This window comes from Oncorhynchus tshawytscha, unplaced genomic scaffold, assembly GCF_018296145.1.
Source record: "Oncorhynchus tshawytscha isolate Ot180627B unplaced genomic scaffold, Otsh_v2.0 Un_contig_4547_pilon_pilon, whole genome shotgun sequence".
Classification (NCBI taxonomy): Eukaryota; Metazoa; Chordata; class Actinopteri; order Salmoniformes; family Salmonidae; genus Oncorhynchus; species Oncorhynchus tshawytscha.
This window is the reverse complement of record NW_024608549.1, coordinates 39,673-66,632: the sequence shown is the minus strand read 5'-3', so window position 1 is coordinate 66,632 and position 26,960 is coordinate 39,673. Positions and strand designations below refer to the sequence as shown.

Genomic DNA, 26,960 nt, shown 5'->3' with positions numbered 1-26,960 from the left:
AGTAGTAGCAGTAGTAGTAGTAATAGTAGTAATAGCAGTACTAGCGGCAGTAGTAGCGGCAGTAGTAGCAGTAGTAGTAGCAGTAGCAGTACAATTTATTGGTTGAGCTGATTAACTGTTTATTAATTATACACCAATTTACAATCATAGATTGTCATAAAATAAGATCCTAAAATAGCATAATAACGCTAAACAAACAATATATAAAAGAATGGTTTAATAATTGTACCTGAAGTACAGAGTTGTTTTCCTCTGTGTAGGCGAAGTCAAAGGGATAGACAGGACCAGGGCCTACGTGTTTCTTCCCAATGATCCCTGTATGGAGGAGGAACAGGGAAACTGCCACTCTGGTACACTCCATCAAAACACACATGTCCCCACGCACCTGTCATGAATGTGTGTGCGTACGTGTGATGAGTGTGTGTGTTATCTACCTGTGTGTGTGTAAGGTCTTGACAATGCTAAGGGTGGGTGTGTTCGTGTGATGATGAATGTGTAGGGTGAATGTGTGTTAACTACCTGTGCGTATGTTAGCTTGGCCCAGCAGTAGAGGTAGGCTTTGTACTCCGTCAAACGAGTTGAAGTGATGGACTCCCTGGTGCAGGCCGTACATACCATTCTGATGCTGTGGACAGAGGAACACAGGAAAACAAAATGGATGAATATTAGACCTGCCCTGGAAGGCAACCTATACACTATATGGCTCTGGTCAAAAGTAGTGCACTGTATAGGGTATAGTGTTCCATCTGGGATGTCCCCACTTTATGTTGCTGTATGCATCATGAAGAAAAATTAGGAGTGTGTTCCAAAGGGCACCCTGTTATTTAGTACACTACTTTTGACCAGGACCCATAGGGAGGAGGTGAACACACACACTTTTTCCTCTCTCTCGCTCTTGCTTTCTCTCTATACACACACACACACACACACACACACCTGTGGCAGGCCTGTCAGTATGGTGGATCGGCTGGGAGAACAGCTACTAACGGAGGTGAAGGCATTCTGGAACACCAGGCTGCGTCGACCCAGAGCGGCTAGGTGAGGCGTACGGACCACGGTGTTGTTATAGACCGACGTCTCGAAGCCTGCGTCGTCCGCTGAGAGAGCGAGGGGGGGGAAGGGATTGGGGGAGTGGGGAGAGTGAAGGGGGGAGAGAGATGAAGTGTGTTGACCGAGTAGCTAAGTAGAAGAACTGATGTCAAAAACTCACAAATACATCTGATCGAATTCATTGATAAGTGACACGCAGTGTCGATCTTTGATGAATTCAACTGCAGTTAATATTACCGGAAGCAAAAAGGGACTTACCGATAATAAGAAGAACATTCCTCTTCTTGCTCTCTACAACACAGCATATTACCGCCAGCAACAAGACTATCACATCATGACCAACGGCCATATCCGTCTCATAAAGTTTCAAATCATAAACACAATCTTTTCAGTTGCAGTAAATTGCAGAGTCGACTTTTTAAGAAAATATAGCATCAGCTCTATAAAGCTTATCTCAAACACTCCAGTCAAAGTGTTTGTTTGACATTATTGACATATTCTACATTGAAGTAAGCCTATCCTCTATTTACTGATTACTTTCGCAATAATCAATGTTTTGTTTTCTCTTGATCAAAGAAAATGCAGTGTGAAAATCAATTTGATCTACTCCCGGAAACAGCGCTAACACAGCGCTTCAAACCCCGCCCACTTTGGTCACATGATCGTGGTCACATGAGGCGGAGTGTTTTGCCGGAGAAGAGTGGACGCGGCGGAAGTCGCGCTTTTTTTCTTTCTTGCTCAGCGCAAGTGACATTTAGGGAAGGTGGTGTCTTGATCAGCACAAGTTACATTTAAGGGAAGTGGTTTTGAAGAAACTGCAGTGATTATGTTGCTGACCTCGCTTAGTTGCTGCGGTCAGTAAACGAAAGAATAGATTTATTGTGATTGAAGAACGCAGGCGTTTCATAAAGAATAGATCGCCTGGAAATAGGTTTGTCTATTTAAGTAATTCATTCTTTGTCCATTCCACTGGATCATTTTTATTGCCAGTCAGTATTTGTCTGCCCAGTATGTGTATCCGTCCGTCCGTGTGTGTATCCGTCCGTCCGTGTGTGTATCCGTCGGTCCGTGTGTGTGTCCGTCCGTGTGTGTCTGTCTCTGTCTGTACAGTGTATATTGTAATAAACCCAGGGTCGTTACATACATACGTATTACATACATACGTATTTGGGGCGGCAGGGTAGCCTAGTGGTTAGAGCGTTGGACTAGTAACCGGAAGGTTGCGAGTTCAAACCCCCGAGCTGACAAGGTACAAATCTGTCGTTCTGCCCCTGAACAGGCAGTTAACCCCAGGCCGTGTTCCCAGGCCGTGTGTGTGTGTGTGTGTGTGTGTGTGTGTGTGTGTGTGTGTGTGTGTGTGTGTGTGTGTGTGTGTGTGTGTGTGTGTGTGTGTGTGTGTGTGTGTGTGTGTGTGTGTGTAGAGTGTGGTTTGTGTACTGTGTGTGTGTGTGTGTGTGTGTGTGTGTGTGTGTGTGTGTGTGTGTGTGTGACCTACCTGTGCTTGACCTGGTGCAGGCTTTGTACTCGTTGAATTTTGTGTGTTTGCCTGAGCAGCTATGAAAATGACTGTGGACCCAATAACAAATTTAAAACTGTATGAGACCAGAATGCAAATTGTAAAGTAAATCTTCAACGAAATTGTCATGTGATCGTGGCTAGCCAGTGTCAAATAAATTTGCCAGCCAGCACTATAGCAGTATATTCTAAATTGGATGTGGTGGGTTGGAATGGTGATTGGATGTGGTGGGTTGGCATGGTGATACCATAGCCATATATTCTAAATGGGATTTGGTGGGTTGGCATGGTGATACCATAGCCGTATATTCTAAATGGGATTTGGTGGGTTGGCATGGTGATACTATCGCCATATATTCTAAATGGGATGTGGTGGGTTGGCATGGTGATTGGATGTGGTGGGTTGGGATGGTGATACCATAGCCATATATTCTAAATGGGATTTGGTGGGTTGGCATGGTGATACCATAGCCGTATATTCTAAATGGGATTTGGTGGGTTGGCATGGTGATACTATAGCCATATATTCTAAATGGGATGTGGTGGGTTGGCATGGTGATACCATAGCCATATATTCTAAATGGGATGTGGTGGGTTGGCATGGTGATACCATAGCCATATATTCTAAATGGGATGGGGTGGGTTGGCATGGTGATACCATAGCCATATATTCTAAATGGGATGGGGTGGGTTGGCATGGTGATACCATAGCCATATATTCTAAATGGGATGGGGTGGGTTGGCATGGTGATACCATAGCCATATATTCTAAATGGGATGGGGTGGGTTGGCATGGTGATACCATAGCCATATATTCTAAATGGGATGGGGTGGGTTGGCATGGTGATACCATAGCCATATATTCTAAATGGGATGTGGTGGGTTGGCATGGTGATACCATAGCCGTATATTCTAGATGGGATGTGGTGTGTTGGCATGGTAATACCATAGCAAATTCTAAATGGGATGGGGTGGGTTGGCATGGTGATACCATAGCTGTATATTCTAAATGGGATGGGTTGGCATGGTGACACCATAGCCATATATTCTAAATGGGGTGGTTTGGCATGGTGATACCATAGCCATATATTCTGGATGGGGTGGGTTGGCATGGTGATACCATAGGCATATATTTTGGGTGGGTTGGCATGGTGATACCATAGCCATATATTCTGGATGGGGTGGGTTGGCATGGTGATACCATAGGCATATATTTTGGGTGGGTTGGCATGGTGATACCATAGCTGTATATTCTAAATGGGTTGGGTTGGCATGGTGATACCATAGCCATATATTCTGGATGGGATGGGTTGGCATGGTGATACCATAGCCGTATATTCTAAATGGGGTGGGTTGGCATGGTGATACCATAGCCATATATTCTGGATGGGATGGGTTGGCATGGTGATACCATAGCCGTATATTCTAAATGGGGTGGGTTGGCATGGTGATACGATAGCCATATATTTTGGGTGGATTGGCATGGTGATACCATAGCTGTATATTCTAAATGGGATGGGGTGGGTTGGCATGGTGATACCATAGCCATATATTCTAAATGGGTTGGCATGGTGATACCATAGCCGTATATTCTAGATGGGATGTGGTGTGTTGGCATGGTAATACCATAGCAAATTCTAAATGGGATGGGGTGGGTTGGCATGGTGATACCATAGCTGTATATTCTAAATGGGATGGGTTGGCATGGTGATACCATAGCCATATATTCTAAATGGGGTGGGTTGGCATGGTGATACGATAGGCATATATTTTGGGTGGATTGGCATGGTGATACCATAGCAGGTATATTCTAAATGGGATGGGGTGGGTTGGCATGGTGATACCATAGCCATATATTTTAAATGGGTTGGCATGGTGATACCATAGCCGTATATTCTAGATGGGATGTGGTGTGTTGGCATGGTAATACCATAGCAAATTCTAAATGGGATGGGGTGAGTTGGCATGGTGATGCCATATGTTCTAAATGGGATGATGTGGCATGGTGACACCATAGCCATATATTCTGGATGGGATGGGGTGGGTTGGCATGGTGATACCATAGCCATGTATTCTAAATGGGGTGGGTTGGCATGGTGATACCATAACCATATATTCTAAATGGGATGGGTTGGCATGGTGATACCATAGCCATATATTCTGGATGGGATGGGGTGGGTTGGCTTGGTGATACCATAGCCGTATATTCTAAATGGGATGGGTGTTTTGGCATGGTGATGCCATAGCCGTATATTCTAAATGGGATGGGTGTTTTGGCATGGTGATGCCATAGCCATATATTCTAAATGGGATGTGGTGGGTTGGCATGGTGATACCATAGCCATATATTCTAAATGGGATTTGGTGGGTTGGCATGGTGATACCATAGCCGTATATTCTAAATGGGATTTGGTGGGTTGGCATGGTGATACTATCGCCATATATTCTAAATGGGATGTGGTGGGTTGGCATGGTGATTGGATGTGGTGGGTTGGCATGGTGATACCATAGCCATATATTCTAAATGGGATTTGGTGGGTTGGCATGGTGATACCATAGCCGTATATTCTAAATGGGATTTGGTGGGTTGGCATGGTGATACTATAGCCATATATTCTAAATGGGATGTGGTGGGTTGGCATGGTGATACCATAGCCATATATTCTAAATGGGATGTGGTGGGTTGGCATGGTGATACCATAGCCATATATTCTAAATGGGATGGGGTGGGTTGGCATGGTGATACCATAGCCATATATTCTAAATGGGATGGGGTGGGTTGGCATGGTGATACCATAGCCATATATTCTAAATGGGATGGGGTGGGTTGGCATGGTGATACCATAGCCATATATTCTAAATGGGATGGGGTGGGTTGGCATGGTGATACCATAGCCATATATTCTAAATGGGATGGGGTGGGTTGGCATGGTGATACCATAGCCATATATTCTAAATGGGATGTGGTGGGTTGGCATGGTGATACCATAGCCGTATATTCTAGATGGGATGTGGTGTGTTGGCATGGTAATACCATAGCAAATTCTAAATGGGATGGGGTGGGTTGGCATGGTGATACCATAGCTGTATATTCTAAATGGGATGGGTTGGCATGGTGACACCATAGCCATATATTCTAAATGGGGTGGTTTGGCATGGTGATACCATAGCCATATATTCTGGATGGGGTGGGTTGGCATGGTGATACCATAGGCATATATTTTGGGTGGGTTGGCATGGTGATACCATAGCTGTATATTCTAAATGGGTTGGGTTGGCATGGTGATACCATAGCCATATATTCTGGATGGGATGGGTTGGCATGGTGATACCATAGCCGTATATTCTAAATGGGGTGGGTTGGCATGGTGATACGATAGCCATATATTTTGGGTGGATTGGCATGGTGATACCATAGCTGTATATTCTAAATGGGATGGGGTGGGTTGGCATGGTGATACCATAGCCATATATTCTAAATGGGTTGGCATGGTGATACCATAGCCGTATATTCTAGATGGGATGTGGTGTGTTGGCATGGTAATACCATAGCAAATTCTAAATGGGATGGGGTGGGTTGGCATGGTGATACCATAGCTGTATATTCTAAATGGGATGGGTTGGCATGGTGATACCATAGCCATATATTCTAAATGGGGTGGGTTGGCATGGTGATACGATAGGCATATATTTTGGGTGGATTGGCATGGTGATACCATAGCAGGTATATTCTAAATGGGATGGGGTGGGTTGGCATGGTGATACCATAGCCATATATTTTAAATGGGTTGGCATGGTGATACCATAGCCGTATATTCTAGATGGGATGTGGTGTGTTGGCATGGTAATACCATAGCAAATTCTAAATGGGATGGGGTGAGTTGGCATGGTGATGCCATATGTTCTAAATGGGATGATGTGGCATGGTGACACCATAGCCATATATTCTGGATGGGATGGGGTGGGTTGGCATGGTGATACCATAGCCATGTATTCTAAATGGGGTGGGTTGGCATGGTGATACCATAACCATATATTCTAAATGGGATGGGTTGGCATGGTGATACCATAGCCATATATTCTGGATGGGATGGGGTGGGTTGGCTTGGTGATACCATAGCCGTATATTCTAAATGGGATGGGTGTTTTGGCATGGTGATGCCATAGCCGTATATTCTAAATGGGATGGGTGTTTTGGCATGGTGATGCCATAGCCATATATTCTAAATGGGATGTGGTGGGTTGGCATGGTGATACCATAGCCATATATTCTAAATGGGATTTGGTGGGTTGGCATGGTGATACCATAGCCGTATATTCTAAATGGGATTTGGTGGGTTGGCATGGTGATACTATCGCCATATATTCTAAATGGGATGTGGTGGGTTGGCATGGTGATTGGATGTGGTGGGTTGGCATGGTGATACCATAGCCATATATTCTAAATGGGATTTGGTGGGTTGGCATGGTGATACCATAGCCGTATATTCTAAATGGGATTTGGTGGGTTGGCATGGTGATACTATAGCCATATATTCTAAATGGGATGTGGTGGGTTGGCATGGTGATACCATAGCCATATATTCTAAATGGGATGTGGTGGGTTGGCATGGTGATACCATAGCCATATATTCTAAATGGGATGGGGTGGGTTGGCATGGTGATACCATAGCCATATATTCTAAATGGGATGGGGTGGGTTGGCATGGTGATACCATAGCCATATATTCTAAATGGGATGGGGTGGGTTGGCATGGTGATACCATAGCCATATATTCTAAATGGGATGGGGTGGGTTGGCATGGTGATACCATAGCCATATATTCTAAATGGGATGGGGTGGGTTGGCATGGTGATACCATAGCCATATATTCTAAATGGGATGTGGTGGGTTGGCATGGTGATACCATAGCCGTATATTCTAGATGGGATGTGGTGTGTTGGCATGGTAATACCATAGCAAATTCTAAATGGGATGGGGTGGGTTGGCATGGTGATACCATAGCTGTATATTCTAAATGGGATGGGTTGGCATGGTGACACCATAGCCATATATTCTAAATGGGGTGGTTTGGCATGGTGATACCATAGCCATATATTCTGGATGGGGTGGGTTGGCATGGTGATACCATAGGCATATATTTTGGGTGGGTTGGCATGGTGATACCATAGCTGTATATTCTAAATGGGTTGGGTTGGCATGGTGATACCATAGCCATATATTCTGGATGGGATGGGTTGGCATGGTGATACCATAGCCGTATATTCTAAATGGGGTGGGTTGGCATGGTGATACGATAGCCATATATTTTGGGTGGATTGGCATGGTGATACCATAGCTGTATATTCTAAATGGGATGGGGTGGGTTGGCATGGTGATACCATAGCCATATATTCTAAATGGGTTGGCATGGTGATACCATAGCCGTATATTCTAGATGGGATGTGGTGTGTTGGCATGGTAATACCATAGCAAATTCTAAATGGGATGGGGTGGGTTGGCATGGTGATACCATAGCTGTATATTCTAAATGGGATGGGTTGGCATGGTGATACCATAGCCATATATTCTAAATGGGGTGGGTTGGCATGGTGATACGATAGGCATATATTTTGGGTGGATTGGCATGGTGATACCATAGCAGGTATATTCTAAATGGGATGGGGTGGGTTGGCATGGTGATACCATAGCCATATATTTTAAATGGGTTGGCATGGTGATACCATAGCCGTATATTCTAGATGGGATGTGGTGTGTTGGCATGGTAATACCATAGCAAATTCTAAATGGGATGGGGTGAGTTGGCATGGTGATGCCATATGTTCTAAATGGGATGATGTGGCATGGTGACACCATAGCCATATATTCTGGATGGGATGGGGTGGGTTGGCATGGTGATACCATAGCCATGTATTCTAAATGGGGTGGGTTGGCATGGTGATACCATAACCATATATTCTAAATGGGATGGGTTGGCATGGTGATACCATAGCCATATATTCTGGATGGGATGGGGTGGGTTGGCTTGGTGATACCATAGCCGTATATTCTAAATGGGATGGGTGTTTTGGCATGGTGATGCCATAGCCGTATATTCTAAATGGGATGGGTGTTTTGGCATGGTGATGCCATAGCCGTATATTCTAAATGGAATCAGGTGGGTTGGCATGGTGATGCCATAGATTTTAAATGGAGTGGGTTGGCATGGTGACACCATAGCCATAGATTTTTAATGGAGTGGGTTGGCATGGTGATAGTTAAATCAATCTGCGTATGTTCTTTTGCCTCGACTGAATTTAGAAACTATAGATTCAATAAATAAGTGAGACAAAAATATTTTGCTCATGTTCTGTTGGCAGTACAGTAGAACTCAGAACTCGTGAAAGTAGAGTACAGTAGACTGACTGATAAATGCAGGTAGCTCACAGTCTAGTTCATCTTGGTTGGCACCCTGATATAAATCTCACACTTGTGGGTAGGATTTTAATAGTTAAAGGAAAACTCCACCCAAAAATGACCCTTTGGTACAGTATTTGTTCCATGAGTCCATTGTTGACATAGTCCCAAAATGTTATGCTAGTCAGCAATCCAATTTTTAAGATAAGCAACTTTCAAAATAGAGACATCATCACCATATGATGCCGAATACGTCATACAGGGATGATTTCTGTTTTTTGAAAGTAGCTTATCTTGAAAACTCAATTGCTGACAAGCAAAACCATGTTCCTTTAAGTCTGTCAGGAGACGACAGTCTACAGTATGTCCTCTATTTTACCATCTTTGTCTTTGTTCTTTATGGGCTTTTATTGCTGGATTGAATTGACCACTTTTCTCCTTTCTTCCTGTTCTTTCATCACAGTGAGTGCACCAGTACTACCACACATGGAATGGAAACACACTGGGAGGATCTTGCCTTTCTGGATTCTAGAATGATGTGAGATCTGACGGTTCTGGGAACGTTGGTGATTCTCTGCTCCCTTGGTGTTTTGTCCTCTTTTACCTGCCTAGTTGGAGTGTGGAGACGTAGATGTCATATTATAGTCGAGTTTGAACCTCACCCACCCTGAGGACTGAGGTCTGAGGACTGAGGTAAGCAAACACAACCTACCTGGCCTACTGCTGCCACCTACAGTACCTTCCTGGTTTTGCCTGTTTGTGTGTCTATGGAATGGACACATTGGATTTGTTTTTTTGTGTGTGTGTGTGTGTGTGTGTGTACTGTAGTCTCAAAATCTGCTTGTCAGCACTTTGTGTGTGTCTGCCTGTCTGTCTATGACTCTGCTCTCTGTCTACATTAACATCTCTCCGCCTCCTCCATCTCATATTCGACCCTTCGCCAACTACAGACCCTCCTCTGTCCTGTTCCGTCCTGGTTCCAGGCAACATGATGGAGCCCCTGTTGGACCGGCCCGGGCCCCAGATTGGAAGGCCCTCTCTGGGGGAGAGAATGGCCTCCTGCTGCTCCTACAGAACCCTCCAGGCCTGGCTCCCCATCCTCACCTGGTTACCCAAGTAGGTGTCCCACCCTCATCTCTTTCTCTGGTGATGAGAGACAAAGGCTGCCCAGCTAGCACATAATGTTCTGAGAACCATGTGTTTCTTAGGTGGAAACGTCAGTACTTCAGCATGACGTTTTCTACAGGTTTCTTCATGGTTCGATTTAATGTCATGTTCTCAGAACATTAAGAAAACCTTCCATAAAAACCACGAGAAAACATTCGTAAAGTTCAAAGAACGTTCTTAGAATGTTATTTAAAAACATATACATTCCGTTCTCAGCGTTAACAAAACTCTCTCCTTTATTTTTTTACATAATGTTCAGTTGTTGGCCCCGCGCCCACTAATTGGCCAACCCTGATCTTAATGAGTGGTTGATTACTTTGATATGGGGTCTAAATGAGCTAAAAGGAACAGCTTTGAAAGAGTTAAGAAAACATGGCCTGCTAGCTCCATCCTGGTGGCGCGGTGGACTAATTCCATGGATAGAGAACAGAAGAGCATAGATTTGAATGTCACTAACGCCTTGCCACAATAAAAAAGATATGTATTTGCATGATTGATACTTAGGACACATGGAAATTCATATGCTTATCTGTGCTGGGAGTTCAGAACAGTGAACCCAAAATAAACCAGCAGGGTTATTAAGGCTTATTGTTGTTGTCTGAACGTTATTTATTTACTTTCAAATATGTCTTGGTCTCTGTCTCTCTCTCTTTCAATCTAAATCCTTGGGAGCTAACACAAGTCTTTCCGTGTTTTCTCCACCTGCAGGTACAGGCTGAGCTGGCTCCAGATGGACCTGATAGCAGGTCTCACCGTGGGTCTAACCACCGTACCACAGGCCCTGGCTTATGCTGAGGTGGCCGGCCTACCTGTACAGGTGAGAGATCCAATGGATCACAGTTCATAGGCCTGAGTGTCTATAGACCATAGTATGTACAGGTGAGAGGGAGGAGCAAGGGGCAGGGGTTTGTCTGTACAGGTGAGAGGGAGGAGCATGGGGTGGGGGTTTGTCTGTACAGGTGAGAGGGAGGGGCTGGGGGAAGGGTATATCTGTACAGGTGAGAGGGAGGGGCTGGGGGCAGGGTATATCTGTACAGGTGAGAGGGAGGGGCTGGGGGCAGGGTATATCTGTACAGGTGGGAGGGGCTGGGGGCAGGGTTTATCTGTAGAGGTGAGAGATCCAATGGATCACAGTTCATAGGCCTGAGTGTCTATAGACCATAGTATGTACAGGTGAGAGGGAGGGGCTGGGGGCAGGGTATATCTGTACAGGTGAGAGGGAGGGGCTGGGGGCAGGGTATATCTGTACAGGTGAGAGGGAGGAGTCGGGGTTAAATAGTTAGGCCTACCTGTACTGGTGAGTGGTAGTAGAAGTACCTGCTATATCTCTGGGACAAGGCCTCTCACGCCAGAAGGATCACATGCTGTTTCTAGTGTTGTATTAATAAACTTTTGGCACACCTATGTTGTTACATTTTCCAACCCCTCACAGTAAGCATAGTTGAGTGTAATGTTGAACATGTTATTGGATCATATAGCTTTATAGACCTCAGTGTGCATCCCAAATGGCACCCTATGTCCTATATAGTGCACTACTTTTGACCGGAGACCTATGGGGGAATGAATAGTTTAGAGAATAGGGACACAGTTGGGACACAGTTCATAGGCCTGAGTGTCTATAGACCATAGTCATCAAGTCCTCTCATGTTTTAGTACACTACAGCTTTACCTTGGGGACTCTTTTACCTGCTACCTGACATAACACTCTTCTCCCTCCATTTTCTCCTACAATCCCCCTCACTTCTCCTCTACTCTCTTTTTGTTTCCTACCCAGACCTCTCTCTCTCTCTCTCTCTCTGTCTCTCTCTGTCTCTGTCTCTCTCTCTGTCTCTCTCTCTGTCTCTCTGTCTCTCTCTGTCTCTCTCTCTGTCTCTCTCTGTCTCTCTCTCTCTCTCTCTCTCTCTCCGTCTCTCTCTCTCTGTCTCTGTCTCTCTCTCTCTCTCTGTCTCTCTCTGTGTCTCTGTCTCTGTCTCTCTCTCTCTCTCTGTCTGTCTCTGTCTCTGTCTCTGTCTCTCTCTCTCTCTCTCTCTCTCTCTCTCTCTCTCTCTCTCTCTCTCTCTCTTGCTCTCTCTCTCTGCCTCTCAATTCAATTCAAATGGCTTTATTGGCATGGGAATCATATGTTTACGTTGCCAAGTGAAATGGATGAACAAACGTGAAATAAACACTAAAAACTAACAGTAAACATTACACTCACACAAGTTCCAAAAGAATGGAGACATTTCAATGTCATGTTATGTCTATATACAGTGTTGTAGCGATGTGCAAATAGTTAGTTAAAGTACAAAATGGAAAATAAATAAATATGGATTGTATTTACAATGGTGTTTGTTCTTCACTGGTTGCCCTTTTCTCGTGGCAACAGGTCACAAATCTTGCCGCTGTGATGGTACACTGTGGTATTTCACCCAGTAGATATGGGAGTTTATCAAAATTGGATTTGTTTTCGAATTCTTTGTGGGTCTGTGTAATCTGAAGGAAATATATGTCTCTAATATGGTTATACATTTGGCAGGAGGTTAGGAAGTGCAGCTCTCTCTCTACTTCCTTTAAGTCAAATGATCCCCCTCTCTACAGTACGGCTTGTACTCAGCCTTCATGGGTGGGTTCATCTATACGTTTCTGGGAACCTCCAAGGATGTAACCCTGGGTCCTACTGCCATCATGTCCCTGCTGTGTGCCTCCTACGTGGGGGGAGACCCGGTCCGAGCCGTCCTCCTCAGCCTGATCTGTGGAACCATACAGACCGCCATGGCTCTACTACGTTTGGGTAGGGGAGAAATAATAGTTTGTTGTAGATTGTCTTCAAGATCATCCTCATAGTTCTGGTTCTAGATCACCCTCGTAGTTCTGGTTCTAGATCACCCTTGTAGTTATGGTTCTAGATCAACCCTGTAGTCCTGGTTCTAGATCAACCTTGTAGTCCTGGTTCTAGATCAACCTCGTAGTCCTGGTTCTAGATCAACCTTGTAGTCCTGGTTCTAGATCAACCTCATAGTCCTGGTTTTAGATCAACTTCGTAGTCCTGGTTCTAGATCAACCTCGTAGTCCTGGTTCTAGATCAACCTAGTACTCTGGTTCTAGATCAACCTCGTAGTCCTGGTTCTAGGTCAACCTCATAGTCCTGGTTCTAGATCAACCTCGTAGTCCTGGTTCTAGATCAACCTCGTAGTCCTGGTTCTAGATCAACCTCGTAGTCCTGGTTCTAGATCAACCCCGTAGTCCTGGTTCTAGATCAACCTCGTAGTCCTGGTTCTAGATCAACCCCGTAGTCCTGGTTCTAGATCATCCTCGTAGTTCTGGTTCGAGATCACCCTCATAGTTCTGGTTTGGGATCATCATAGTGCTGGTTCTAGATCATCCTCATAGTTCTATTTCTAGATAATTTCTGGTTTCAGGGTTTCTTCTGGACTTCATCTCATTTCCGGTGATCAAAGGCTTCACCTGTGCTGCCGCGGTAACCATAGCCTTCGGTCAAGTCAAGGTGAGACACACACACACACACACCATCCCTGTATGAGGACAGTGTTAATTCAGTGTTGTTTTGTCTCCAGAATGTGCTGGGACTGAAGGACATACCGCATGAGTTCTTCCTGCAGGTCTACTACACCTTCTACAGGATACCTGAGACCAGGTAGAGTAGAGGACTGGTCTACACCTTCTACAGGATACCTGAGACCAGGTAGAGTAGAGGACTGGTCTACACCTTCTACAGGATACCTGAGACCAGGTAGAGTAGAGGACTGGTCTACACCTTCTACAGGAAACCTGAGACCAGGTAGAGTAGAGGACTGGTCTACACCTTCTACAGGATACCTGAGACCAGGTAGAGTAGAGGACTGGTCTACACCTTCTACAGGATACCTGAGACCAGGTAGAGTAGAGGACTGGTCTATACCTTCTACAGGATACCTGAGACCAGGTAGAGTAGAGGACTGGTCTACACCTTCTACAGGATACCTGAGACCAGGTAGAGTAGAGGACTGGTCTACACCTTCTACAGGATACCTGAGACCAGGTAGAGTAGAGGACTGGTCTATACCTTCTACAGGATACCTGAGACCAGGTAGAGTAGAGGACTGGTCTATACCTTCTACAGGATACCTGAGACCAGGTAGAGTAGAGGACTGGTCTACACCTTCTACAGGATACCTGAGACCAGGTAGAGTAGAGGACTGGTCTACTGGTTCTACACCTTCTACAGGATACCTGAGACCAGGTAGAGTAGAGGACTGGTCTACACCTTCTACAGGATACCTGAGACCAGGTAGAGTAGAGGACTGGTCTACACCTTCTACAGGATACCTGAGACCAGGTAGAGTAGAGGACAGGTCTACACCTTCTACAGGATACCTGAGACCAGGTAGAGTAGAGGACTGGTCTACACCTTCTACGGGATACCTGAGACCAGGTAGAGTAGAGGACTGGTCTACACCTTCTAAAGGATACCTGAGACCAGGTAGAGTAGAGGACTGGTCTACACCTTCTACAGGATACCTGAGACCAGGTAGAGTAGAGGACTGGTCTACACCTTCTACAGGATACCTGAGACCAGGTAGAGTAGAGGACCGTTCTACACCTTCTACAGGATACCTGAGACCAGGTAGAGTAGAGGACTGGTCTACACCTTCTACAGGATACCTGAGACCAGGTAGAGTAGAGGACTGGTCTACACCTTCTAAAGGATACCTGAGACCAGGTAGAGTAGAGGACTGGTCTACACCTTCTACAGGATACCTGAGACCAGGTAGAGTAGAGGACTGGTCTACACCTTCTACAGGATACCTGAGACCAGGTAGAGTAGAGGACTGGTCTACACCTTCTAAAGGATACCTGAGACCAGGTAGAGTAGGCCTACAGTAGGCTACACTTTTGTGTGTGTGTGTGTAATGTTGTTGTAACGTGTGTGTGTGTAATGTTGTAATGTGTTTGTGTAATATCGTTGTAATGTGTGTGTAGGATAGGAGACGTGGTTCTAGGTCTGGTGTGTGTGTGTGTGTGTGTGTGTGTGTGTGTGTGTGTGTGTAGGATAGGAGATGTGGTTCTAGGTCTGCTGTGTCTGTGTGTAGGATAGGAGACGTGGTTCTAGGTCTGCTGTGTCTGTGTGTAGGATAGGAGACGTGGTTCTAGGTCTGCTGTGTCTGTGTGTAGGATAGGAGACGTGGTTCTAGGTCTGCTGTGTGTGTGTGTAGGATAGGAGACGTGGTTCTAGGTCTGCTGTGTGTGTGTGTGTGTGTGTGTGTAGGATAGGAGACGTGGTTCTAGGTCTGCTGTGTGTGTGTGTAGGATAGGAGACGTGGTTCTAGGTCTGCTGTGTGTGTGTGTGTGTGTGTGTTCTAGTCTGTGTGTCTGTGTGTAGGATAGGAGACGTGGTTCTAGGTCTGCTGTGTCTGTGTGTAGGATAGGAGACGTGGTTCTAGGTCTGCTGTGTGTGTGTGTGTGTGTGTGTGTAGGATAGGAGACGTGGTTCTAGGTCTGCTGTGTGTGTGTGTAGGATAGGAGACGTGGTTCTAGGTCTGCTGTGTGTGTGTGTAGGATAGGAGACGTGGTTCTAGGTCTGCTGTGTGTGTGTGTAGGATAGGAGACGTGGTTCTAGGTCTGCTGTGTGTGTGTGTGTGTGTGTGTGTGTGTGTGTGTGTAGGATAGGAGACGTGGTTCTAGGTCTGCTGTGTCTGTGTGTAGGATAGGAGATGTGGTTCTAGGTCTGCTGTGTGTGTGTGTGTGTGTGTGTAGGATAGGAGACGTGGTTCTAGGTCTGCTGTGTGTGTGTGTAGGATAGGAGACGTGGTTCTAGGTCTGCTGTGTCTGTGTGTAGGATAGGAGACGTGGTTCTAGGTCTGCTGTGTGTGTGTGTGTGTGTGTAGGATAGGAGACGTGGTTCTAGGTCTGCTGTGTGTGTGTGTAGGATAGGAGACGTGGTTCTAGGTCTGCTGTGTGTGTGTGTAGGATAGGAGATGTGGTTCTAGGTCTGCTGTGTGTGTGTGTAGGATAGGAGACGTGGTTCTAGGTCTGCTGTGTGTGTGTGTGTGTGTGTAGGATAGGAGATGTGGTTCTAGGTCTGCTGTGTGTGTGTGTAGGATAGGAGACGTGGTTCTAGGTCTGCTGTGTCTGTGTCTGCTGGTGACGTTGCAGTGGATGAAGAGTACCCTGGAACCCCCGTCAGAACAGGAGGCCCTCCTCACCAGGGCCGCTCACAGTCTGGTCTGGGGCATCGCTACCGGTCAGTACCGGTAGGGGGAGGAGGGTGTGTGTGTGTGTGAGAGAGTATATAATGTGTGTGTCTCCCCACCTCAGTGCGTAATGCGTTGGTCGTAGTGGCGGCATCCTTCCTGGCGTTCTCATGGAACGCGTTTGGCTCACCGGTCTTCACCATTACCGGGAAAACATCCCAGGGCCTGCCGCCGTTCAGAGCCCCTCCCCTCTTCGAGACCACGCCCAACGGTACCAGCATCAGCTTCGGAGAGATCATAGAGGTGAGTGACAGACCAATAGGGATACAGAGTTGGTGAGTGACATGGGGACAGACCAATAGGGATACAGGGTGGGGGAGTGGCAGGTGGATGGACCAATTTGGATACAGAGTTGACACTGGAGAGTGGGTGTCGTAATTGAGTTATCCCCGTTGGGGAGGGCAGGGGGAGAGTGAGCTGAACCAATGATATTACAGTATTGATTTGTTAGTGTTGAGTTGTCACAGTATTGTGTTTCCAATTAGGTTACAGTGAAAAGTAACAAGTAGCTATTACAGCAAAGGTCCCCAGTCGCTCTTGGTCAGTATGCTAAGCCAATCAGGGAACAGTAATTAGTCATTAGAACGCCGTTGTCCAATCACATCTCGGATATGAGTGATTGAAAACCCCTTCTGACCAATCCCGTGGCAGGATTTTGGAGGAGGGCTGGCTGTCATCCCCTTCATGGGAGTACTGGAGAGCATTGCCATCGCTAAAGCCTTCGGTGAGAGCTGTGTGTGTGTGTGTGTGTGCGCGATGTTAATGGTGTGCTCTTTCTGTACCAAAGTGTGTTGTTAAATGTTTATTTCTTATTTATTTGACCAGAGAAGTCACATTGAGGATGGAATATCTCAAAAATCTTGCATAATTATTCTGTTTCTCTATCTTCTTTGCTTTTAAGTGAGTTTAAATGCACTTTTAATAAAGTTTGATTTGATTTGAATCCCCAGCCAGTCAGAATGACTATAGGATCAATGCCAACCAGGAACTGTTTGCTATTGGTCTAACCAACATTATGGGGTCCTTCGTCTCAGCCTATCCAGTCACAGGAAGCTTCGGAAGGTGTGTGTGCATTAGTGTTGCCATGACACCAGTATGGTGATACTAGGAAGTAAGGAAACAAAGGAAACACAACATGAAGCAGACTGAAGCTCTTGAAACAGTCCTATGTTGGAAACAAACAGCCTGATGTTGGAAACAAACAGCCTGATGTTGGAAACAAACAGCCTGATGTTGGAAACAAACAGTCCTAATGTTGGAAACAAACAGCCTGATGTTGTCACCCAGAATCACATTTGTTTATTTTGCAAGATGTACCAAACAATATGTTACAAAAGTAGGTTTTAAAGGAGTTTAGTCTGCTTAGTGTTTAATTTTTTGCCATGGAAAATACTGACATGTGACAACACTAATGTCTGTGTGTTTCCTGTGTAGTGTGTGTGTGTGTTTGTGTTATATACACGCTAATGTATAATCTGCCCATGTTCAGGACTGCAGTGAACTCCCAGACAGGGGTGTGTACACCAGCCGGAGGCATAGTCACTGGTAAGACAGAATTTACTACAAATATCACTCCCCTTTCTCTCTCTCTCTCTCCTATCCATCCATCTTTCTCTCTCTCTCCTATCCATCCATCTTTCTCTCTCTCTGTACTGTACTGCAATGTTGTTGTAGTATAGTTGTTTACTGTATAATACTGCAGTATACTTGTAATTATTGTGTAGTGTCTGACGCCCCCTGGTGTTGAGGTGTAGTAGTTAGTATACTGTAATTAATGTGTGGTATCTGTCTGATGTTGAGGTGTGGTAGTTAGTATTGTAATTAATGTGGTAGTGTGGTAGTATTGTGTACTGTAATTAATGTGTGGTATCTGTCTGGTGTTGAGGTGTGGTAGTGTATTGTGTAGTAGTTAGTATACTGTAATTAATGTGTGGTATCTGTCTGGTGTTGAGGTGTGGTAGTGTATTGTGTAGTAGTTAGTATGTACTGTAATTAATGTGTGTAATTAATGTATTGTGGTATCTGTCTGGTGTTGAGGTGTGGTAGTCTGTATTGTGTGGTGGTAGTTAGTATACTGTAATTAATGTGTGGTATCTGTCTGGTGTTGAGGTGTGGTAGTGTATTGTGTAGTAGTTAGTATACTGTAATTAATGTGTGGTATCTGTCTGGTGTTGAGGTGTGGTAGTGTATTGTGTGGTAGTTAGTATACTGTAATTAATGCGTGGTATCTGTCTGGTGTTGAGGTGTGGTAGTGCTGTTGTCCCTGGCCTTCCTGATGCCAGCATTCTACTACATCCCTAAAGCCTCTCTGGCAGCAGTCATCATCTGTGCTGTGGCTCCCCTGGTCGACTACCGTGTCGTCATGCAGTTCTGGAGGATACGCAGTGAGTCGTTTGTGTTGAATCTGTGTGTTTGTCTCACAGTTTTTACATCTTTGTGTGTCAGTGTGTATTTCAAATCTGTGTGTGTGTGTTTTCAAATCTGTGTGTTAGAGCTTGATCTGGTGCCGTTCCTGATCACCTTCCTGTTGAGTTTCTGGGAGGTGCAGTACGGCATTGTGGGAGGTGTAGTTGTTTCTGGACTCATGCTGCTCTACAATGTAGCCAGGCCCAGCATAAAGGTAATGTGTATGTGTGCGTGCATGCATTCATTTGTGTGTGTGTGTGCATAATACTATGGGCTGTGTGTGTGTGTGCACTTGCCCATGTAACAGGTGTGTCTGTGTGTAACAGGTGTGTCTGTGTGACAGGTAACTGTGTGTAATGTGTGTGTGTGTTCTCTCTGTGTGTACAGGTGTGTGTGTGTGTTCAAGTGTGTGTGTGTGTTCAAGTGTGTGTGTGTGTGTTCTCTCTGTGTGTAACAGGTGTGTGTGTTCTCTCTGTGTGTAACAGGTGTGTCTGTGTGTAACAGGTGTGTCTGTGTGTAACAGGTGTGTCTGTGTGTGTGTGTGTAATGTGTGTGTGTGTGTGTGTGTGTGTCTCTCTGTGTGTAACAGGTGTGTTCTCTCTGTGTGTAACAGTGTGTCTGTGTGTAACTGGTGTGTCTGTGTGTGTGTGTTCTCTGTGTAACAGGTGTGGCTGTGTGTAACAGGTGTGTCTGTGTGTAATCTGTGTGTGTAACAGGTGTGTGTGTGTGTTCTCTCTGTGTGTGTTCTCTCTGTGTGTACAGGTGTGTGTGTGTGTGTTCTCTCTGTGTGTACAGGTGTGTGTGTGTGTGTGTGTTCTCTGTGTGTACAGGTGTGTGTGTGTGTTCTCTCTGTGTGTAACAGGTGTGTTCTCTCTGTGTGTAACAGGTGTGTGTGTTCTCTCTGTGTGTAACAGGTGTGTGATCATGGTGTTTTGGTGATGGAGTTAGATAGTGGACTCAGTTTCCCTCCACAGAGTACCTCAACACTGTCCTATACACTCAGGCACTGCAGGGTAAGAGAGAGTGTGGGTATTCTGGAATGCTGGAACATTGTTAATGTGGGAGGCAATCCGTCTGCCTAGGGAGACTAATCTTTCCTCCTCTTGTGCGTGCCCCCCCTCTCTCCTCTCCCCCCTCCCTGTCTCCCTCAGCCTCTCCTCCTAGGTCAGTGGTCCTGGACTGTCATCATGTCAATACTGTAGACTATACAGTTGTCAACGAGCTCAGGGACCTGCTACGACAGTTCAAACTACGAGGGGTCGCACTCATCTTCTCTGGCCTGCAGGTACTGACTGACTGGGTGTGTTCTGGCCTGCAGGTACTGACTGACTGGGTGTGTTCTGGCCTGCAGGTACTGACTGACTGGGTGTGTTCTGGCCTGCAGGTACTGACTGACTGGGTGTGTTCTGGCCTGCAGGTACTGACTGACTGGGTGTGTTCTGGCCTGCAGGTACTGACTGACTGGGTGTGTTCTGGCCTGCAGGTACTGACTGACTGGGTGTGTTCTGGCCTGCAGGTACTGACTGACTGGGTGTGTTCTGGCTTGCAGGTACTGACTGACTGGGTGTGTTCTGGCCTGCAGGTACTGACTGACTGGGTGTGTTCTGGCCTGCAGGTACTGACTGACTGGGTGTGTTCTGGCCTGCAGGTACTGACTGACTGGGTGTGTTCTGGCCTGCAGGTACTGACTGACTGGGTGTGTTCTGGCCTGCAGGTACTGACTGACTGGGTGTGTTCTGGCCTGCAGGTACTGACTGACTGGGTGTGTTCTGGCCTGCAGGTACATTAGTCGACCAACAATGATGAAGTATAATCAGACTGATTGCATCTCTCTCTGTCTCTTCTCTTCTCTTCCCCCTGTCTGTCTCTCTCTTCTCTTCCCTCTGTCTGTCTCTCTCTTCTCTTCCCCCTGTCTGTCTCTCTCTCTTCTCTTCCCCTGTCTGTCTCTCTCTTCTCTTCCCCCTGTCTGTCTGTCTCTCTCTTCTCTTCCCTCTGTCTGTCTGTCTCTCTCTTCTCTTCCCTCTGTCTGTCTGTCTCTCTCTTCTCTTCCCTCTGTCTGTCTGTCTTTCTCTTCCCTCTGTCTGTCTGTCTCTCTCTTCTCTTCCCTCTGTCTGTCTGTCTTTCTCTTCCCTCTGTCTGTCTGTCTCTCTCTTCTCTTCCCTCTGTCTGTCTGTCTTTCTCTTCCCTCTGTCTGTCTGTCTCTCTCTTCTCTTCCCTCTGTCTGTCTCTCTCTTCTCTTCCTCTGTCTGTCTGTCTGTCTCTTCTCTTCCTCTGTCTGTCTCTCTCTTCTCTTCTCTTCCCTCTGTCTGTCTGTCTGTCTCTTCTCTTCCCTCTGTCTGTCTCTCTCTTCTTTCCCTCTGTCTGTCTGTCTGTCTCTTCTCTTCCCCTCTGTCTGTCTCTCTCTTCTCTTCCTCTGTCTGTCTCTCTCTTCTCTTCCCTCTGTCTGTCTGTCTCTTCTCTTCCCTCTGTCTGTCTGTCTGTCTCTTCTCTTTCCCTCTGTCTGTCTCTCTCTTCTCTTCCCTCTGTCTGTCTGTCTGTCTCTTCTCTTCCCTCTGTCTGTCTCTCTCTTCTCTTCCTCTGTCTGTCTGTCTCTTCTCTTCCCTCTGTCTGTCTCTCTCTCTCTCTTTCCCTCTGTCTGTCTCTCTCTTCTCTTCTGTCTGTCTGTCTCTCTCTTCTCTTCCTCCCTCTGTCTGTCTCTCTCTCTCTTTTTCCTCTGTCTGTCTGTCTCTCTCTTCTCTTCCCCTGTCTGTCTGTCTCTCTCTCTTCTCTTCCCCTGTCTGTCTCTCTCTTCTCTTCCCCTGTCTGTCTCTCTCTTCTTCTCTTCCCTCTGTCTGTCTGTCTCTCTCTTCTCTTCCTCTGTCTGTCTGTCTCTCTCTCTCTTCCCTCTGTCTGTCTGTCTTTCTTCTTCCCTCTGTCTGTCTGTCTCTCTCTCTCTTCCCTCTGTCTGTCTGTCTTTCTCTTCCCTCTGTCTGTCTTTCTCTTCCTCTGTCTGTCTGTCTCTCTCTTCTCTTCCCTCTGTCTGTCTGTCTTTTTCTTCTTCCCTCTGTCTGTCTGTCTCTCTCTTCTCTTCCCTCAGCTGTCTGTCTCTCTCTTCTCTTCCCTCTGTCTGTCTGTCTCTTCTCTTCCCTCTGTCTGTCTGTCTGTCTCTTCTCTTCCCTCTGTCTGTCTGTCTGTCTCTTCTCTTCCCTCTGTCTGTCTCTCTCTTTCTCTTCCTCTGTCTGTCTGTCTGTCTCTTCTCTTCCCTCTGTCTGTCTCTCTCTTCTCTTCCTCTGTCTGTCTCTCTCTCTCTTCTCTTCCCTCTGTCTGTCTGTCTCTTCTCTTCCCTCTGTCTGTCTGTCTGTCTCTTCTCTTCCCTCTGTCTGTCTCTCTCTTCTCTTCCCTCTGTCTGTCTGTCTGTCTCTTCTCTTCCCTCTGTCTGTCTCTCTCTTCTCTTCCCTCTGTCTGTCTGTCTCTTCTCTTCCCTCTGTCTGTCTCTCTCTCTCTTCTCTTCCCTCTGTCTGTCTCTCTCTTCTCTTCCCTCTGTCTGTCTCTCTCTTCTCTTCCCTCTGTCTGTCTCTCTCTCTCTTCTCTTCCCTCTGTCTGTCTGTCTGTCTCTTCTTCTTCCCTCTGTCTGTCTCTCTCTTCTCTTCCCTCTGTCTGTCTCTCTCTCTTTCTCTTCCCCTGTCTGTCTCTCTCTTCTCTTCCCTCTGTCTGTCTCTCTCTGTTCTCTTCCCTGTCTGTCTCTCTCTTCTCTTCCCTGTCTGTCTTCTCTTCTCTTCCTCTGTCTGTCTGTCTCTTCTCTTCCTCTGTCTGTCTGTCTCTCTCTCTCTTCTTCCTCTGTCTGTCTCTCTCTTCTCTTCCCTCTGTCTGTCTGTCTCTCTCTCTTCTCTTCTCTTCCCTCTGTCTGTCTCTCTCTTCTCTTCCCCCTGTCTGTCTGTCTCTTCTCTTCCCCCTGTCTGTCTGTCTCTCTCTTCCCCCTGTCTGTCTGTCTCTCTCTTCTCTTCCCTCTGTCTCTCTCTCTTCTCTTCCCCCTGTCTGTCTGTCTCTTCTCTTCCCCCTGTCTGTCTGTCTCTCTCTTCTCTTCCCTCTGTCTGTCTCTCTCTTCTCTTCCCCTGTCTGTCTGTCTCTCTCTCTTATCTTCTCTTCCTCTGTCTGTCTCTCTCTTCTCTTCCCTGTCTGTCTGTCTCTCTCTTCTCTTCCCTCTGTCTGTCTGTCTGTCTGTCTGTCTGTCTCTCTCTCTCTTCTCTTCCCTCTGTCTGTCTGTCTGTCTCTTCTCTTCCCTCTGTCTGTCTCTCTCTTCTCTTCCCCTGTCTGTCTGTCTCTCTCTTTATCTTCTCTTCCTCTGTCTGTCTCTCTCTTCTCTTCCCTCTGTCTCTCTCTTCTCTTCTCTTCCTCTGTCTGTCTCTCTCTTCTCTTCCCTCTGTCTGTCTCTCTCTTCTCTTCCCCCTGTCTCTCTCTCTCTTCTCTTCCTCTGTCTGTCTCTCTCTTCTCTTCCCTCTGTCTGTCTGTCTGTCTGTCTGTCTGTCTGTCTGTCTCTCTTCTCTTCCCTCTGTCTGTCTGTCTCTCTCTTCTCTTCCCTCTGTCTGTCTGTCTCTCTCTCTCTTCCCTCTGTCTGTCTGTCTCTCTCTTCTCTTCCCCCTGTCTGTCTGTCTCTCTTTCTCTTCCCTCTGTCTGTCTGTCTCTCTCTTCTCTTCCCTCTGTCTGTCTCTCTCTTCTCTTCCCTCTGTCTGTCTCTCTCTTCTCTTCCTCTGTCTGTCTGTCTGTCTGTCTGTCTGTCTGTCTGTCTCTTCTGTCCTGTCTGTCTGTCTCTCTCTTCTCTTTCCCTCTGTCTGTCTGTCTGTCTCTTCTCTTCCCTCTGTCTGTCTCTCTCTTCTCTTCCCCTGTCTGTCTCTCTCTTCTCTTCTCTTCCCTCTGTCTGTCTCTCTCTTCTCTTCCCCCTCTGTCTGTCTCTCTCTTCTCTTCCCTCTGTCTGTCTCTCTCTCTCTCTCTTCCCTCTGTCTGTCTCTCTCTTCTCTTCCCCCTGTCTCTCTCTCTCTTCTCTTCCCTCTGTCTGTCTGTCTCTCTTCTCTCTTCCTTCCCTGTCTGTCTCTCTCTCTCTTCCCCCTGTCTGTCTCTCTCTTCTCTTCCCCCTGTCTGTCTCTCTCTTCTCTTCCCTCTGTCTGTCTCTCTCTTCTCTTCCCTCTGTCTGTCTGTCTCTCTCTCTCTTTCCCCCTCTGTCTGTCTCTCTCTTCTCTTCCCCTGTCTGTCTCTCTCTTCTCTTCCCTCTGTCTGTCTCTCTCTTCTCTTCCCTCTGTCTGTCTCTCTCTTCTCTTCCCTCTGTCTGTCTCTCTCTCTCTTCCCCTGTCTGTCTCTCTCTTCTCTTCCCCTCTGTCTGTCTCTCTCTTCTCTTCCCCCTGTCTGTCTCTCTCTTCTCTTCCCTCTGTCTGTCTCTCTCTTCTCTTCCCCTGTCTGTCTCTCTCTTCTCTTCCCTCTGTCTGTCTCTCTCTCTCTCTTCTCTTCCCTCTGTCTGTCTCTCTCTTCTCTTCCCTCTGTCTGTCTCTCTCTTCTCTTCCCCTGTCTGTCTCTCTCTTCTCTTCCCCTGTCTGTCTGTCTCTCTCTTCTTCTTCCCTCTGTCTGTCTCTCTCTTCTCTTCCCTCTGTCTGTCTCTCTCTTCTCTTCCTCTGTCTGTCTCTCTCTTCTCTTCCCTCTGTCTGTCTCTCTCTTCTCTTCCCTCTGTCTGTCTCTCTCTTCTCTTCCCCCTGTCTGTCTCTCTCTTCTCTTCCCCTCTGTCTGTCTCTCTCTTCTCTTCTCTTCCCTCTGTCTGTCTCTCTCTTCTCTTCCCTCTGTCTGTCTCTCTCTTCTCTCCCCCTGTCTGTCTCTCTCTTCTCTTCCCCCTGTCTGTCTGTCTCTCTCTTCTCTTCCCCCTGTCTGTCTGTCTCTCTCTTCTCTTCCCCCTGTCTGTCTCTCTCTTCTCTTCCCTCTGTCTGTCTCTCTCTTCTCTTCCCTCTGTCTCCCTCTCTCAGTATTCGGTCTTGGAGGTCCTGTTGGCAGCAGACCTGTCGGATCTTAGACACACCGCCAGTGTGGAGGCGGCACTAACCATCCTTTCGGGTAGCACTCAGTGACTGACACTACAACCAACCAATCACAGACGAGAACAGTGATATATATATATTTTTTTTTATGCTGTCCTGAACCAATCCCTGCTGAGTGCACCAATTACACTCGACTCAACGGACCCTGACACTGAAATCAGAATGATTGGTATGGATCTGGACCAATCAGGGTACAGAGGTGACCAAGAATGTCCCTCCCCCTTACTAATTTATTGGCTGTCAAGCAGTTGACAGGTTGTCAATCCCGTTTTTTTAACCAAGGATAAGAACCGATCTCTTGTGCTTTTCCACTTTGAAGATGCTGCTGTGTGATCGGTTTCTTCTTGTAGCTTTTATAATGACTTTTATGTTGAAGTTATCTGTAGACACTGATCAAGTCTAGAGTAGGTTTGTGGTTTCTATCACTAATGGACATTTGAATGTCTCTGTGTGCAGTTTGAAGGTAGTTTCTGGCCCATTGCTAACTAGCGTTAGCTCAATGACTGGAAGTTTACAGGAACAGCTAGCACACACACACTACCTTTATCCTGGGTCTGTTTTAACAGGTTTGCTCTGTGTGTTAACCCCTTCAGAGCCAACGTACACAGAGGAACTGGAGGACGGGAAATCACTTCTCAGGAAGTGATGTAAGGAAAGAAGCCCCACCCTCTCAGCACTTAACTTCCTGTTTGTGTTCCAAATCAAAATTCCAAATCCTTTCCAAGCCCCTACCCGTGTGTCCCAATCCTGGTCCCGCAGACCCTAAGGGGGACACATTTTTGTTTTTTTGCCCTCGCACTCACAAACCTGATTCAACCAAATGCTTGATGAGAAGTTTATTAGTTGAATTAAGCTAAAAACAAAAGATGTGCACCGTCTTGGGTCCCCGGACCAGGATTGGGAAGCCCTCACCGGAGTCAGTGTGTGTGGATAGGTGGAAGCAATATGGAGGAAATAGCACTTAGCCTGTCCAGAGATATAACTATATCTAATACCTATGGAATGTTTTGATTTGATTTACATAGGTGTTAGTAGGACGTGTCAAATATCCTTAGACTGGTGAGGTACTTACACTATTGCAACTGTGCTTTTAAATGTTCTTCTTATACGCATTAATACATATAATATATTATTGTATACATTTGCTTGATCAATTAGACTTCGATAAATTACAATTATTGATGCCTTTCAAATTGATCAATTGTACTTTATTGGTTGCCTCTATTGGATGAGAAGTTGACTGTCTCCTACTCTCTCTCTCTGTGTGTGTGTGTGTGTGTGTGTGTGTGTGTGTGTGTGTGTGTGTGTGTGTGTGTGTGTGTGTGTGTGTGTGTGTGTGTGTGTGTGTGTGTGTGTGTATTTACCTGTACGATCATGACCATAAGAAGAATATCACATTCCAAATGGTTTGTGCCTTGTATGTTCTGCACTTAATACAATTATTTTGTTGTTTTTTAACACTTTGAAACGTTTTAATTCTTACTTAGAAATGTATCTGATAAGACTGACAATTTGTATAAAGCTCCAAACGTAGTTTTATGCAGGGAATTAACCAGTGTTGTAAAGTGCTTAAGTAAAGATACTTTAAAGTACAACTGAAGTCGTTTTGGGGTTATTTGTACTTTACTATTTATATTTTTGACTACTTTTACTTTTACTCCACTACATTCCTAAAGAAAATAATGGACTTTTTACTCCATTTTCCCTGACAACCAAAAGTACTCATTACATTTTGGATGATTAACAGGACAGGAAAATGGTCTAATTCACATCCCTGGTCATCCCTACTGTCATCCCTACTGCCTCTGATGTGGTGGACACACTAAACAGAGAACATCCCTGGTCATCCCTACTGCCTCTGATGTGGTGGACACACTAAACAGAGAACATCCCTGGTCATCCCTACTGCCTCTGATGTGGAGGACTCACTAAACAGAGAACATCCCTGGTCATCCCTACTGCCTCTGATCTGGTGGACTCACTAAACAGAGAACATCCCTGGTCATCCCTACTGCCTCTGATGTGGTGGACTCACTAAACAGAGAACATCCCTGGTCATCCCTACTGCCTCTGATGTGGTGGACTCACTAAACAGAGAACATCCCTGGTCATCCCTACTGCCTCTGATGTGGTGGACTCACT

The 26,960-nt window shown here is 46.2% G+C and overlaps 1 protein-coding gene across 2 annotated transcripts; it reads left to right on the top strand.

Annotated features, from left to right (window-relative positions):
• Positions 1 to 1,771: 1,771 nt before the first annotated feature.
• LOC112230169 (sodium-independent sulfate anion transporter) lies at positions 1,772 to 26,413 on the top strand. 2 transcript variants are annotated; one of them, XM_042313350.1, is made up of 18 exons: positions 1,774 to 1,981; positions 9,426 to 9,655; positions 9,913 to 10,078; positions 10,838 to 10,946; positions 12,707 to 12,899; positions 13,528 to 13,613; positions 13,684 to 13,763; positions 16,207 to 16,349; positions 16,424 to 16,602; positions 17,011 to 17,083; positions 17,310 to 17,421; positions 17,849 to 17,904; positions 18,603 to 18,743; positions 18,852 to 18,979; positions 19,680 to 19,788; positions 19,917 to 20,050; positions 24,747 to 24,834; positions 25,412 to 26,413. In XM_042313350.1, exons 3-18 carry the CDS (start codon positions 9,951 to 9,953, stop codon positions 25,462 to 25,464), a joined length of 1,812 nt encoding a protein of 603 aa, XP_042169284.1. In that variant the 5' UTR covers positions 1,774 to 1,981; positions 9,426 to 9,655; positions 9,913 to 9,950; the 3' UTR covers positions 25,465 to 26,413. The 2 variants fall into 2 exon arrangements, 1 of the variants encoding a protein (XP_042169284.1); XR_006081684.1 differs by lacking the exon at positions 25,412 to 26,413 and having other exon boundaries at positions 1,772 to 1,981; positions 18,663 to 18,743; positions 19,680 to 19,778; positions 24,747 to 24,884.
• The last annotated feature ends 547 nt before the right edge of the window (positions 26,414 to 26,960 follow it).

What these genes read in the sequence shown, in the direction of transcription:
- LOC112230169 (XM_042313350.1), top strand. Translation starts at nt 9,951, where the DNA reads ATGATGGAGCCCCTGTTGGACCGGCCCGGGCCCCAGATTGGAAGGCCC. An exon ending in ATCCTCACCTGGTTACCCAA is followed by an intron (nt 10,079 to 10,837) that starts GTAGGTGTCCCA and finishes CTCCACCTGCAG; the next exon opens with GTACAGGCTGAGCTGGCTCC. An exon ending in TAGCCTTCGGTCAAGTCAAG is followed by an intron (nt 13,614 to 13,683) that starts GTGAGACACACA and finishes TTTTGTCTCCAG; the next exon opens with AATGTGCTGGGACTGAAGGA.